The sequence below is a fragment of the Astatotilapia calliptera genome, chromosome 10 (genome assembly GCF_900246225.1).
Source record: "Astatotilapia calliptera chromosome 10, fAstCal1.2, whole genome shotgun sequence".
Lineage (NCBI taxonomy): Eukaryota > Metazoa > Chordata > Actinopteri > Cichliformes > Cichlidae > Astatotilapia > Astatotilapia calliptera.
The window spans coordinates 712,002-727,539 of NC_039311.1; the positions used below are offsets into that span (position 1 = coordinate 712,002).

Below are 15,538 nucleotides of genomic sequence, written 5' to 3' on the forward strand. Positions count from 1 at the left end.
TTCACCAGCACATCAACTGCCCCACCCGGGGCACGAGGACATTAGACCACTGCTACACCCCGTTCAAGAACTGTTACAAGGCTCAACCCCTGCCGGCATTTGGAAAATCGGACCATTCCGCCATCTTCCTCATACCTGCTTACAAACAAAGGCTAAAGCAGCAACCACCAATCAGGAGGGAGGTCGCTCGCTGGACGGACCAATCGGTGGCCGCGCTGCAGGACGCACTGGATGACGCAGACTGGGACATGTTTCGGCGCAGCTCTGATGACATCAACATGTTTACGGAAGCGGTTGTGGGATTTATCGGGAAACTAGCGGACGACACAGCAGAAAGAACTATCATCCGAACGTTTCCCAACCAGAAGCCGTGGGTGGATAAAAACATCCGCGACGCTCTGAGATCACGCACCGCTGCCTACAATGAAGGGCTTGTCTCCGGTAATATGGACCTATACAAGGCTGCGTCCTACAACGTGCGCAACGCGGTCCGAAAGGCAAAGCGGAGCTACGGGGAAAAACTAGAGTCACAGCTACGACAGTGCGACTCTAGGAGCCTGTGGAAAGGACTGCGGACTATAACGGACTATAAACGACCAGCTTCTTCAATGATGAATGCCGATGCTTCACTGGCTGATGAGCTGAACACGTTTTATGCTCGCTTCGACGCCGCAGCAATTAAAACAACAAACGGCTGCGCGCGCTCGGAGTGCACCAGTGAAGAAAATGCATTCGTCATCACAGAGCATGCCGTGAGGAACACCTTCAGGAGGGTGAACACCAGGAAGGCAGCAGGACCAGATGCAATCCCTGGCCGGGTCCTTAGAGCCTGCGCTGATCAACTAGCACCGGTGTTCACGGAGATCTTCAACCTCTCCCTGGCCCAAGCTGTGGTTCCCACGTGCTTCAAACAGTCCATTATTGTTCCTGTTCCAAAGAAACAACAGCCCGCTTGCCACAATGACTACCGTCCAGTAGCACTGACTTCAATTGTGATGAAGTGTTTTGAAAGACTGATGAGAGATCACATCACTTCTTCACTTCCTGCCACCATCGACTCACTTCAGTTTGCTTACCGGACTAATCGTTCCACAGACGATGCCATATCTCACCTGCTCCACACATCCCTGAGTCACCTGGACACTGGAAGAGGGAATTATGTTAGGATGCTGTTCGTGGACTACAGTTCAGCATTCAACACAATAATTCCCTCTAAGCTTTTCACCAAGTTGACGGATCTAGGACTCAGCTCATCACTGTGTCAGTGGATCCTCAACTTCCTCACAGACCCCAATCAGTGAGGGTGGGAAAACAAGTCTCCCCCTCCATCTCACTCAGCACTGGAGTGCCTCAGGGCTGTGTTTTAAGCCCCCTGCTGTACTCACTGTACACTTATGACTGTGTAGCCACATCCGACACCACCTCCATTGTCAAGTTTGCTGACGACACTGCTGTTGTGGGCCTGATCTCCGACAACATCGAGACGGCCTACCTGGAGGAGATTAGGAACCTGGAGACCTGGTGCCAGGAGAATAACCTCCTCCTAAACATCAGCAAGACAAAGGAGCTGATCGTGGACTTCACTACAAAGCAGGCGAGGAATTACAAACCCCTCATCATCAGTGGCACGCCAGTGGAGAGAGTGGACAGTTTCCGATACCTGGGTGTCCACATCACTCAGGACCTGTCATGGTCCTGTCACATAAACACCCTGGTTAAGAAAGCCCGTCAGCGTCTCTTCTTCCTCAGAAGACTTAGAGACTTCCATCTGCCACTGAAGGTGCTCAAGAACTTCTACTCCTGCACCATCGAGAGCGTCCTGACGTCAAACATCTGCACCTGGTTTGGGAACAGCACCAAGCAGGATAGACGAGATCTGCAAAGGGTGGTGCGCTCGGCAGAACGCATCATTCAATCAGAGCTCCCTGACCTGCTGTCCATCTACACCAAGCGGTGCAAGTCCAAAGCTAGGAAGATTATGATGGACCTCTCCCATCCCAACAATGGACTCTTCTCACTGTTGAGGGCTGGGAAGCGCTTCCGCTCCCTTAAGGCCAAAACAGAGAGAATGAAGAGGAGCTTCTTCCCACAGGATATTCGGGGCCTGAACCAGGTGTAGACTGGACTCTCCCAAACACGTCACTATAAGACTGGACTCTCACACACGTCACCACACGCACCACCACACATTTCCTATAATCCTATAATTCCTATAATTTATAATCCTTATCTTTATAATCTCTTCTGCTATTTGCACATTCTTTACTGTAAATTCCTAAGTTAATTTGTAAATTTTTGTAGTAAATTGTAAATATTGTAGAACTTTTCTTCTGTCATTTAATGGTCGGGCATTGTACAGCTACAAGCATTTCACCCCCATGTCATACTGTGTATGGTTGTGTGTGTGTGACAAATAAAATTTGAATTTGAATTTGAATTTGAATTTGAAATTGTCTGAGTGGTGTCCAAAAAACGATGTGGGCTTCATAGATAATTGGGAAACCTTCTGGAGGAAACCTGGTCTTGTTAGGAGAGACGGCATCCATCCCACTTTGGATGGAGCAGCTCTCATTTCTAGAAATATGGACAAATTTATTAAACCCCCCAAAACGCCTCTCTGCAGCTTCTCTCCTCCTGCTACCCCCCCAAAAACCCATCTCCATAGAGACTGTGTCAGCTTCCAAACAGACAAAAAACAAACTAAAAACCAGCAACAAACAACTTAAACATAAACAATTACAAAGAAAGAACAATACAGTATCCACATCTGAACCAAAGAGTAAAACAGTGAAATGTGGATTATTAAATATTAGGTCTCTCTCCTCCAAGTCTCTGTTAGTACATGACTTAATAATTGATCAACAAATCGATTTACTCTGCCTTACAGAAACCTGGTTGCAGCAGGATGATTATGTTAGTTTAAATGAATCAACACCCCCGAGTCATTCTAACTACCAGAAACCTCGAAGCACAGGCCGAGGGGGAGGTGTGGCAGCAATTTTTCACACCAGCCTATTAATTAATGAAAGACCAAGACAGAATTTTAATTCATTTGAAAGCCTGATGCTTAGCCTCGTCCACCCCAGCTGTGAAACTCAGAAACCAGTCTTGTTATCATCTATCGTCCACCTGGTCCTTACACAGAGTTTCTGTCTGATTTCTCAGACTTTATATCTAATTTAGTTCTGAGCTCAGATAAAATAATTATTGTGGGTGATTTTAACATCCATGTAGATGCTAAAAATGACAGCCTCAACATGGCATTTAATCTGTTATTAGACTCAACCTGGTTCTGCTGGAGGTTTCTTCCTGTTAAAAGAGAGTTTTTCCTCCCCACTGTCACCAAAGTGCTGCTCATAGGGGGTCATATGATTGTTGGGGTTTTCTCTGTATCTAATACTTTAGGGTCTACCTTATAATGTAAAGCACCTTGAGGCGACTGTTGTTGTGATTTAGTGCTGTATGAATAAAAGTGAATTGAACTGAATTCAATGGAAATGTGACTTTAATTCTGCAACATTAATTATTTTGATTTTAATTTAAATGTGTAAAACTAAATATTAGTGCTGTCAATAGATAAAAAAAATTAACTAATTAATCTCACAATTTTAATCGCAATGAATCGCAGTTACTTGATCAAAAGCCTGGTTGCAATTACATTTTTTCAACTTTATATTTAAGCTTGTAACATACATTTATGCAATATAATGAAGTATAAACACAAAGAATGTTAAATGCTTAAATTCAAAGAGAATTTGAATAGTTTTCTTCAGTCTTTTAGCACAGGCTTTCTCCTGTGAAATGCAACTTAAAAAAAAAAACCTAATAGGTAAGTATAAACTAATATATAATTATATCAAACTGCTGTCAAACAAAATATTTAAAATGTCTAATCAGATTCATCACAGGGTTACTTTGGATTAATTTTGATTAATCACGATTAAATATAATTTTTATTCAATATTAATCACATTTCATTTTGCATGAGCAGACTTGAGAAAAGCAGCTTGTTGCAATCCACTTGGCGATTGCGTCAGTCAATATGTCCGAGGTCGACTTACTGAGTCCGCGATGCTCCGTGAGTGGTTTGTCCAAGCTGGGTGACGCGTTAGCTAAAGTGCTAGCAGCATCCTGGCTAACGTATGCTTCGCGTCAATGTGATATTTTAAGCAGGAAGTGCTTCAGTGAAAATTCCTTCTTGCACAACATGCATAAGACTTTATGTTGGTCGACTGTTCCGTCTTCTTGGTTTTTTAATACTCAAATTTCCCGTCGAGAGGGCCGATGTGCGTTTATCATCTTCCATATTGAGTTGATTGGTTCAGCTGCCCGTCACTACCAGATCAACTGCCCATTTGCGCATGTGCGAAGGTAACTCTGCTTGGCCAAACTGCCCGAAATGAGTTAACAGAAACATTTTAGGGATTTTGAGTCATTCTGTACTCCAGATGCGTTAATTGCGTTAAAAATTTTAATCGCGTTGACCATGATGGCGGATTAATTTGCGTTAACGCATTAATTTTGACAGCACTACTAAATACTTATTTTTTAAATCACTGTAGTTTTAAAAGAGATGTTTTCCATTCTTATTTGATTTCAGCTGCCAAGCTGCTTCTGCTTCCTTTTGTTTAGAAGTTTAATCATGATCCACCACTAACGTGACAGATCGGGACTATTGACCGATGGGACTGGACTCTGGGTTTTAAAGCAGCCATGCTGTTGGTTTAGCAGAGCTTTTTGTAAAGGAGATTGTCTGGATGGCAGCACATGTTCAACATGTTTAATATAAAAAGTATCTTCACAGATGTGCAAGTTTTTTGCACAGCTGGATGTTTCCCTTCCTTGTTAGCTCAGAAAACACAGGTTCAATCATTTCCACAAAGAATTAAAAAATTTGAACAGTCAAACTACAACTCAGTCTTTGCAAGTCATCTTAGTCTACAAATAGGATAAGACCCTTTAGAAGTTTTATTTTTATTTTGGATGGCAGTTTTTTTTTTATTGTAGATGCATCAAATGGCTCTTTCCTGACAGTAGTTTTCAGAGACATGCCATGACTAGATGGTTATACATGTTTATTTGATTAAATCTCTGCATTCTTTGCAAATTTAGATTTAAAAACAATGTTTTAAAATAGCTTGCAGACACAATCTTAACCCCTTCTCCTTCTTTCTTTCTGAAAGGCTTAGCCTCTATGTAATGCTATTTTTTACCCCTAATCCTCCCATGCTGCCGAATAGCCTAATTATCTGTGAGAGGTTCTGCTGGGTGTTTTCTTAATATTAGACAAATTAGCAGTCCTTTACTATCCCTTTCCTAGCTTTCGCTGGCAATGAAGGAAATTTCTGTTTCGTCATTAATTATTAATTATTTTAACAATTAAAGCAATAAAGATGAAAAACACTCGTTTTGTATTTATAGCTGTCAATTACAAATGCACATATTTAATAGATTTAATTAAAAAAATAACCTGCTAATAAACTATGACACACAGCACCTATCTGTTATCATACTGGAGCAATACTGCAGAAGAAAAAGCCCACCATCCATTTGCTTTGAAAGTAAATCTAGGCCACCTGAACTATTGCACACTTTATCATTGTCCTTGGAACACACACATTTAACAAAAGTCAGCCTGTACTTGTGCAGAGCATTACAAAGAGATTCAGACTGCAACAAATAAAAACAGCTTATTTATTCAGATTTGTTTGTAAGCAGTTTGCATATTCAGTTCAATTCAGTCTATAAAAAACTGAATACAGCTGCCTCAGGATGCTTTATACTGTAAAGACCCTCAAATAGGGCTGCTATTGAGCTGTGAAGGTTTTTCATAATGAATTAAACCGCAGGTGACATCAGAATTTCTACATCAATAATTTCGGTAAAACTTAAACATATTTTGAAACATTACTATGTGTAAATCTCTGTGGATATAGTGGCTCTTGCATACTCACTGATAAAATCTGGTCACCTCGCCTCAGTTCTCCACTCAAGTCAGCGGGTCCTCCCGCAAGGATGAAGGAGACAAAGATGCCCTCACCATCTTCACCACCTACGATGTTGAAGCCCAAGCCCGTGGTACTCTTGTGGAGCACTACCTTCCTGGGTTCCCTGTGCAGACAGTTTAAATAATACATAAGCTCAGGGGAGTCAGTAGGTCTCAGCATCTTCAGCTCAGAAAGAAGACTAAAAGGTGGACAACAATTGCACAATTGCTCGAGTAAAGCTTTGTGCAGACACTGAAGCTCAGTGACTGCCAGAGCTCCACAGGGGGATAGTGCTCTACTTAGATCACTTGTCCCAATTTAGCGCTGACGAAAAAGGAGCCTCATCATATTACACACTTTCACACACTGGTTTGCTTGCTCTTTTGCTCCATCTGTCACAAACTTACAGACACTTGAATATACTAATGTATCTCAAAATATTTGAAGATTATGAGTACTGAATCTAAGGAGCTTGGAAAGAAAAGTGTCTGGACTTCTTTAAGTGGCTTGAAGATGTTTCACCTCTCATCCGAGAAGCTTCTTCAGTTCTAGTTCTAGTCCAGACGCTTTTCTTTCCAAGCTCCTTAGACTACGATGACCTGGATGACTGACAACCTTCACAGACATGAACACTGAATATTGACAGTTGTCAAAATGATCATCGTTAATACCCTTCACAGGTATGGTAATCCACAGAAGGTCGTTGCTGAAAATTTTGGCTGTCTACAGAGTGCTGTATCAAAGCTTATTATTATAAAGTTTAAGTTGAGGGAAAACGTAGGAAAACGTGCACATTATTAATTGATCACAACCAGTTCAAGAAACTGGCAGGTCTGTGTTAACACAGCTGAGAGAGTAAAAGGTCTAAACATCCAGCTTTATGTGATTATAAATGTGATTAAAAGTGAGACCTTCTTATGTGATGAGAATGATTTTAAATTATATTCTGATTTTAGCAGAAAACCAAATAGGACAAGCCAGTATAGGAGAAGTATATGCTCTATTTCTAGCCCTAGTCAATATTCTTGGGGCAGCATTTAGGAACTGCTACTGCGCAAGTGAAAGTAAGCATTCTGCATATTTGTTTATTATGCATATTCAGGGACATATCCTGGTCAGAAACGACTCTGCACGTTATGTCTTTAAGACATTCCTGCAGTTTAACTCATTGGTGTGTGTTATCTGGCTTCATGGACAGATAGAGCTGGGTGTCATCTGCATAGCAGTGTAAATGTATGCTATGTCTTCTAATGATGCAGCCTAAGGGAAGCATGTATAATGTAAACAGAATTGGTCCTAGCACTGAACCCTGTGGAACTCCATAATTAACCTCAGTGTGTGAAGAGGACTCTCCATTTACATGCACAAACTGGAGTCTATTAGATAGATATGATACAAACCACTGCAGCACAGTACCTGTAATACCTACAGCATGTTCTAATCGCTCTAATAGGATATTATGGTCGATGGTATCGAACGCTGCACTGAGGTCTAGCAGGACAAGCACAGAGATGAGTCCACTGTCAGAGGCCATAAGAAGATCATTTGTAACCTTCACTAAAGCTGTTTCTGTGCTGTGCTGAGCTCTGAAACCTGACTGAAACTCTTCAAATAAGCCATTCCTCTGCAGATGATCTGTTAGCTGTTTGACAACTACTCTTTCAAGGATGTTTGATATAAAGGAAGGTTGGAGATTGGCCTATAATTAGCTAAGACTGCTGGGTCTAGAGATGCTTTTTGAGTAAAGGTTTAACTACAGCCAGCTTGAAGGCCTGTGGTACATATCCATTTGAGAGAATTTGATTCAATTCAGTTTTATTTATATAGCTTATTGTAAAGCTCCAAATTGCAACATTTTGAGAGAAGCCAGTTGAGTCTAATAACAGATTAAATGCTTTGTTGACTAAATCAGCATTATCCAGAACCAACAGTTTCTCTGTTACTATCAATAACTCGCCGGTCTCCGTTTCTTCCTCTGTGAAAACTCTGGGTGTCATCCTCGACAGTACTTGTACACAGTTGTTGTACACATTTAAGGCTATTCATCATCTCTCTCTCCTCCATATCTCTCTGTTCTGGTTCAGATCACCGCCCCATCTCTGTGTCTCAGATCTTCTTCTTCTCTTTCTCTCTCTGTCCCCTCTCTTCGTCTTGCCACCATGGGGAGCAGGGCTTTCAGCTGCTCAGCTCCTCGACTCTGGAATTCCCGACCTCCTGATTTAAGAAATCTCACTTCCTTCTCTCTCTTTAAGTCCCAACTCAAAACTCACTTGTTCATAACAGCTTATCCCACATAACCTCTCCACTCTGCTATTTACAGTGGCTTGCAAAAGTATTCGGCCCCCTTGAACTTTCCCACATTTTGTCACATTACAGCCACAAACATGAATCAATGTTATTGTAATTCCACATGAAAGACCAACACAAAGTGGTGCACACGTGAGAAGTGGAACGAAAATCAGACATGATTCCAAACATTTGTTACAAATAAATAACTGCAAAGTGGGGTGTGCGTAATTATTCAGCCCCTTAGGTCTGAGTGCAGTCAGTTGCACATAGACGTTGCCTGATGAGTGCTAATGACTAAACAGAGTGCACCTGTGTGTAATCTAATGTCAGTACAAATACAGCTGCTCTGTGACGGCCTCAGAGGTTGTCTGAGAGAATATTGGGAGCAACAACACCATGAAGTCCAAAGAACACAGCAGACAGGTCAGGCATAAAGTTACTGAGAAATGTAAAGCAGGCTTAGGCTACACAAAGATTTCCCAAGCCTTGAACATCCCACGGAGCACTGTTCAAGCCATCATTCAGAAATGGAAGGAGTATGGCACAACTGTAAACCTACCAAGACAAGGCCGTCCACCTAAACTCACAGGCCGAACAAGGAGAGCGCTGATCAGAAATGCAGCCAAGAGGCCCATGGTGACTCTGGACGAGCTGCAGAGATCTACAGCTCAGGTGGGGGAATCTGTCCACAGGACAACTATTAGTCGTGCACTGCACAAAGTTGTCCTTTATGGAAGAGCGGCAAGAAGAAAGCCATTGTTAACAGAAAACCAGAAGAAGTCCCGTTTGCAGTTTGCCACAAGCCATGTGGGGACACAGCAAACATGTGGAAGAAGCTGCTCTGGTCAGATGAGACCAACATGCAAAACGCTATGTGTGGAGGAAAACTAACACTGCACATCACTCTGAACACACCATCCCCACTGTCAGATATGGTGGTGGCAGCATCATGCTCTGGGGGGGCTTCTCTTCAGCAGGGACAGGGAAGCTGGTCAGAGTTGATGGGAAGATGGATGGAGCCAAATACAGGGCAATCTTGGAAGAAAACCTCTTGGAGTCTGCAAAAGACTTGAGACTGGGGCGGAGCTTCAGCTTCCAGCAGGACAACGACCCTAAACATAAAGCCAGGGCAACAATGGGATGGTTTAAAACAAAACATATCCATGTGTTAGACTGGCCCAGTCAAAGTCTAGATCTAAATCCAATCCAGAATCTGTGGCAAGATCTGAAAACTGCTGTTCACAAACGCTGTCCATCTAATCTGACTGAGCTGGAGCTGTTTCAAAGAAGAATGAGCAAAGATTTCAGTCTGTAGATGTGCAAAGCTGGTAGAGACAGACCCTAAAAGACTGGCAGCTGTAACTGCAGCAAAAGCTGGTTCTACAAAGTATCGACTCAGGGGCTGAATAATTACGCACACCCCACTTTGCAGTTATTTATTTGTAAAAATGTTTGGAATCATGAATGATGTTCGTTCCACTTCTCACGTGTGCACCACTTTGTGTTGGTCTTTCATGTGGAATTACAATAACATTGATTCATGTTTGTGGCTGTAATGTGACAAAATGTGGGAAAGTTCGAGGGGGTCGAACACTTTTGCAACCACTGTAAATTTGTTTTATGTCTTATGCTTGTATGATTATGTAAACTGCTTGCTTTTATGCTGCTTTTATTATTCTGCTGTGTACAGTGTCCTTGAGTATTTTGAAAGGCACTTTCAAATAAAATGTATTATTATTATTATTATTATTGAGGCTGTCATTTTTAACATCTAGATGGATGTTAAAATCACCCACAATTATCTGAGCCGAGCACTAAATCAGATAAAAGTCTGAGAAATCAGACAGAAACTCAGGTGGGCAACAGAATAAAACTGTTTGACTTTTACAGCTAGGGTGGGTGAGGCTAAGCATCAGGGTTTCAAATTAATTACATCTCTGTCTGGGTTTTTGGTTGAATAAGAAGGTGCAGTGAAAAATTGCTGCCACACCCACTCCTCGGCCTGTGCCTCAGGGATTCTGATAGTTACTATGACTCAGGAGTGTTTATTCATTTAAACTAACATAATCATTTTGCTCTAACCAGGTTTCTGTAAAGCAGAGTAAATCAATATGTTAATCGATTATTAATTCATGTACAAAAAGAGACCTAATGGTTAATAATCCACAGTTTGCTGTTTTACCCTTTGGTGCACTTGATGATACTAGATTGTTCTTTCTTTGTAATTTTTAATTTTAAAGCATTTCTTGATGATTTTCTTTGGTGGTCTAGGACAGACACAGTCTCTATGTGGAATGGGGTTTAGGGGAAATAACAGGAGTTAATCTATGGTGCTGCTTCCAGGTCCCAACTCTGGATAGTCATTTTGGGTAATTTAATAAATCTAGATTAGATTAGATTAGATTAGATAGAACTTTATTAATCCCTCGGGTGGGTTCCTCTGGGAAATTCGATTTCCAAAAAAGCACAGCACCGACAGAAGTTACAGAATATTATATGTATATATATATATATATATATATATATATATATATATATATATATATATATATATATATATATATATATACACACACACACATATATATAAATACAGAGACAATATAAATAAAATATACGAAGGGGATAAATAGAATAAATAGGAATAAAAATACAAGTGAATTGCACATTTCAAGTATTGAGTCTATTGCACCGTTGACTATTTACAAAAAGTATTGCACAAGGTATTGCACAGTGAGGTGAAGAGGCACTACAGCTTAGTTGTTCCCCCCTCCTTTGTCCTCCTGTTTCCCCTCCCTCTCCCCTCCAGGGAGGAGTTAAACAGTCTGATGGCGTGTGGGACAAAGGAGTTTTTAAGTTTTAAATCTGGCCAGGAACGAGAGCTGCACCATTCATAGTGCAATGGATTCCTTTCTCCTAACATCAATAATCTATAAAGCCAGACAACCAGCAACTTAAGGAGAATATGCAGCGAAAGAAAAGTCTGACATTGTTTCCGGAAAGGTTACACACGATTCAGTATTCATGTTAGTGAACTCAGATTGATGGAACCATGTGTCACTACTGCTTGAATGATGATTTTCTGTAATTTGCCTTCATCTTCATTGCTGCTCTGGCCCCTGGAACACAATTCACTATGGACACATCTCCAGTTCAGTGACTCTGACCTCCACCAGTGATAATGGGCTTCATTTAGTACAGTATCAGCAATTACTAAAGGAGTAACTACACATCCTACATACTGAGCAGAAAGAGCAGGGACAGGTTTAGAGGCCATGCAGAGGGAAACACTATGACATATTGAAAACACTGTATACTTTTTACCACAAAAGCAGGGATATTATGATGTCATAGTAATTTTACCCTACCAATCAGTAGGGTAAAATTACTCATGTGTAGCATTTATACACCTATAACAACCACACATTTTTATGCACAAAATGAATATTATCATGTTTCCTGGCAAACACCAAGCAAATAATCTATGTTGACTTTTATATTACAGAGCACGACCTAAATATTGCAGGAGATCAACAAAAATTGGCTAATTTTAAATTCAACCAGCCCCTTATTTATCATCTTTCATATACACAAGATCGACCACAGTTACTTCTCTCAGCATCATTGAGTAAATTGCTTTGACAACAGCAAGAAAAGACCAAACAATACTACAGCACTAGTTACAAAATTACAATACAGTAATTACAATCTGGAACAGATTCCAGATTTTCATCAGGATAATGATGAAATAATGAATACAGGATACATGATAGTTAGAGGAAGATCGTATTCTGACAGAATAAAATGACAAGTTGTCCATGGTTATTAGTGGAGTTTGCATAACACTGCTGCATGCAGCGTATTTCAGCCTGTTCTGCCTCTTATTTGTTTAATAGTGTTCTCTACCAAACATATTGAGCAAACATATTGGTTGAACGGTGCACTGTACAGGATATTCTCAATGACAATGTATCAATTGAAGGCTTCCAAACTGTTCGAGCTGACTGGGAAAGCTCTGCAATTGATAAGCAGTTCTTGTTAACAACATAACCTTCTGCACTAGCTCCACTGTCCCAGCTCCGACTCTCTGCTACCCAAATAACAAGCCATGGGCGACTAATGACATCAAAGACCTCCTCAATAACAAGGGGATGTTTTTCAGAGTGAGAAATAAAGTGGAGCTGAGAATGGGATTATTGAGCGGCAAGATCAGAGAAACTAAGAACAATAACAGGAGAAAGCTAGAGCAGAAACTCCAGCAAAACAGCAGAGAGGTCTGGAGTGTCATTAAGGATTCAAACCATCCAATAGAAGAGAAGCTGCTGGGGACAGAGCCAGTGACTTGAATTTGTTCTTCAACTGATTTGATACTGCAGTCAATGCTCAGCTCCTACTGACTTAACTGTGGTGAGCCTGCAGTCCACAGCCACACCACTCTCTCGCCCTTTCTCTCCTTACTGCACCTTCGCCTCCAGTGAAAAACCCGACACCTCTCCGCCACCCATCACTTTCACGTACGACCACGTTCAGAAACACTATACTCAGGTAAGTATGCATGACCAGACAGGATGAGTCCCAGCACGAGTACACACTGCAATAGTTCCACTCTCTTAATATCTCTTAATACAGAGGGGGACCTAAATTTTTACATCAAATAGATGATAACCTGCATATGTGTGTTTTCTTTTTACGTAGTTTATCCCCTGTAGAGAAGAAGAATGACAGTGATGACAAAAAACTCCTAGCCGTTAAACTAGCCCTGGAAGAATGGAGGCATTGACTCAAGAGGGCAGAGCAGTTATCACTGTAGAGGAGGGTGTAACTATTGCACTGTGCATTAGATGGAGGAGTTGTACAAGGAGATAACCACATGGAGATAACATCTGCCTTTCTGACATCACCTTAATAGAGTCCAGCTCCATCCTCACAAGATCACTGGCCTTGCGAATCCGTTTATTAAGTCTGTTGGCATTTGCAACCCTCTCTATGCAACAGCATAGAGAATGTGTACTCTGAGGTATTTATAGTCCACCACGATGTCCACATCTACCCTCTGGACTGAAAGAGGCGCCACTGGTTTCCTGGTCCTCCTCAAGTTAGGGTCAATTTTTTGTCTTTGTCACATTGAGCTGCAGGTGATTCTGCTTGCACCATGTTATAAAGGAGTCAACCACAGCCCGGTACTCTGTCTCTTCACTTTCACTGCTGCATCCAACCACAGCAGAGTCATGAGAAAACTTCTGAACATGGCAGGTTTCTTTGCAGTGGTGAAGTCTGTGGTTTAGAGGACAGCCCTTGTGGTGCCCCTGTGTTGCTGATCACCTTGTCAGAGACACAATGTTGAGGACACACATATCATCAGTCTTTTAAGACTTCAGAAGTCAGTAATCCTGGGAACCACTGGGATGTCGCATCTTTGGTACAGGAACGAGGCCTGACATCTTCCACAGCACTGGGACCCTCTGCAGACTCAGACTCATCATGAACAGTTTATGAAAGACTCTATAAAGCTGGGGGGCACAGGCCTTGAAGACACAGGGACTCACCCTGTCTGGTCCAGCAGACTTGCCTGCACCCGTATGTTCTGGACACAAGAGAGGGGCTGAGCTGTCAAGTTATCACCGCCGGGTGGTGAGTTGGATCAGTTGGCGGGGGAGGATGTTGGACAAACCTGGCACATCAAATGTATAGTAAGGCCAGGCAGAGGCCCCGGTCCAAATGGACCATGTTCAGCACCTCGACTGCCGGACCCCCTGACTGAATTGCAGCCGCAAGGTGGTTGGTGCCTGTTGTGGTGGTAATGCCCAAACCAAATGGTGGACACCAGAGGTGAAGGGAGCCACAAGGCTGAAGAAGGAGTCCTTCCGGGCTTGGCTAATCTGTGGGACTTCAGAGGCAGCTGATAGGTACCGACAGGCCAAAAGGAATGCGGCTCAGGCAGTGGCTGAAGCAAAAACTAGTGGTGTGAGAGGACTTCAAAGAGGCCATGGAAAAAGACTTTCGGACTGCTTTGAAGGGATCCTGGCAAACCGTCAGGTGACTCAGGAGGGGAAAGTGGTGTTCTACATGCACTGTGTATAGTCTGGGTGGAGCACTGCTGACTTCAACTTTAAAATTGTCGGGTGGTGGAAGGAATACCTCAAGGACCTCCTTTATCCCACTGGCATGTCTTCTGTGGAGGAAGCAGAGTCTGGGGGCAAGGGGAAGACTCTTCTATCTCCAGAGGTTAGGTCACTGAGGCAGTTACACACCTCCTTGGCTGCAAGGTTCACCCTGAGTTCCTGTAGTCTCTGTATGTTGTAGGTCTTGACTGACACACCTCTGGAGACTTGCGTGGAGATCAGGGCGGTACGTCTGAATGGGAACCACCACCCCAGTCTGCAAATCTTTAAGAAGAGGGACTGGAGGGTGTATTCCAACTACAGGAGATCACACTCCTCAACTTTCGTGGGAACGTTTATGCCAGGGTGCTGGAAAGGAGAGTTTGTCCGTTAGTCAAATCTCGGAAACAGGAGGAACAATGTGGTTTTCGTCCTGGTCATGGATCACTGGACCAGCTCTTTATCTTCTCGAGGATACTTGAGGGCGTATGGGAGTTTGTCCAACCAGTCTACATGTGTCTTTTGGACTTGGAAAAGGCATTCAACCGTGTCTCTCGGAGTGTCAGTGGTGGGAGATGCCTCGGGAGTATGAGGTGTCTGGGACATTGCTATGGACCATTCGATCTTTATACAACTGTTGCAAGAGCTTGGTCTGCATATCCGGCAATAAGTTTGACTTTTTTCCGGTAGGTGATGGACTCTGCCAGGGCTGCCCTTTGTCACCGATTCTGTTCATAATTTTTATGGACCGAATTTGTAGGCATAGTGGAGGAAGGCTTTCATTTGAGTGGCCTCAGAATCTCATCTCTGCTTTTCGCAGATGATGTGGTTCTGGTGACTTCATCAGGTGATAGTCTACAGTTCGCACTGGAACGGTTCACAGCCATTCAGCCAAGTGTGAAGCAGTGGGAATGAGAATCAGCACCTAAATCTGAGGCTATGGTCCTGAGCCGGAAAAGGGCGGAGTGCATCTCTGGGTCTTGTTCACGACTGACCAGAGAAGGGAGCGGGAGATCAACAGCCAGATTGGTGCTTCGTCTGCAGTGATGCGGACGCTGTACTGGTCCGTCATGGTAAAGAGAGAGCTGAGTGTAAAAAGCAAAGCTCTCAATTTACCAGTCGCTCTACGTCCCTACCCTGAGCTATGGTCATGAGCTGTGG

The 15,538-nt window shown here is 42.6% G+C and overlaps 1 protein-coding gene across 15 annotated transcripts in view; it reads right to left on the reverse strand.

The window, feature by feature from the left end:
* The window catches only part of LOC113030572 (disks large homolog 2-like), a 175,923-nt gene that overhangs the window by 28,868 nt on the left and 131,517 nt on the right, over positions 1-15,538 (reverse strand). For all 15 annotated transcript variants that reach the window (XM_026182128.1, XM_026182129.1, XM_026182133.1 and 12 more), the window contains one exon: positions 5,955-6,111. In XM_026182128.1, the coding sequence (XP_026037913.1) occupies positions 5,955-6,111 (157 nt within the window). The remainder of the gene's footprint in view (positions 1-5,954; positions 6,112-15,538) is intronic.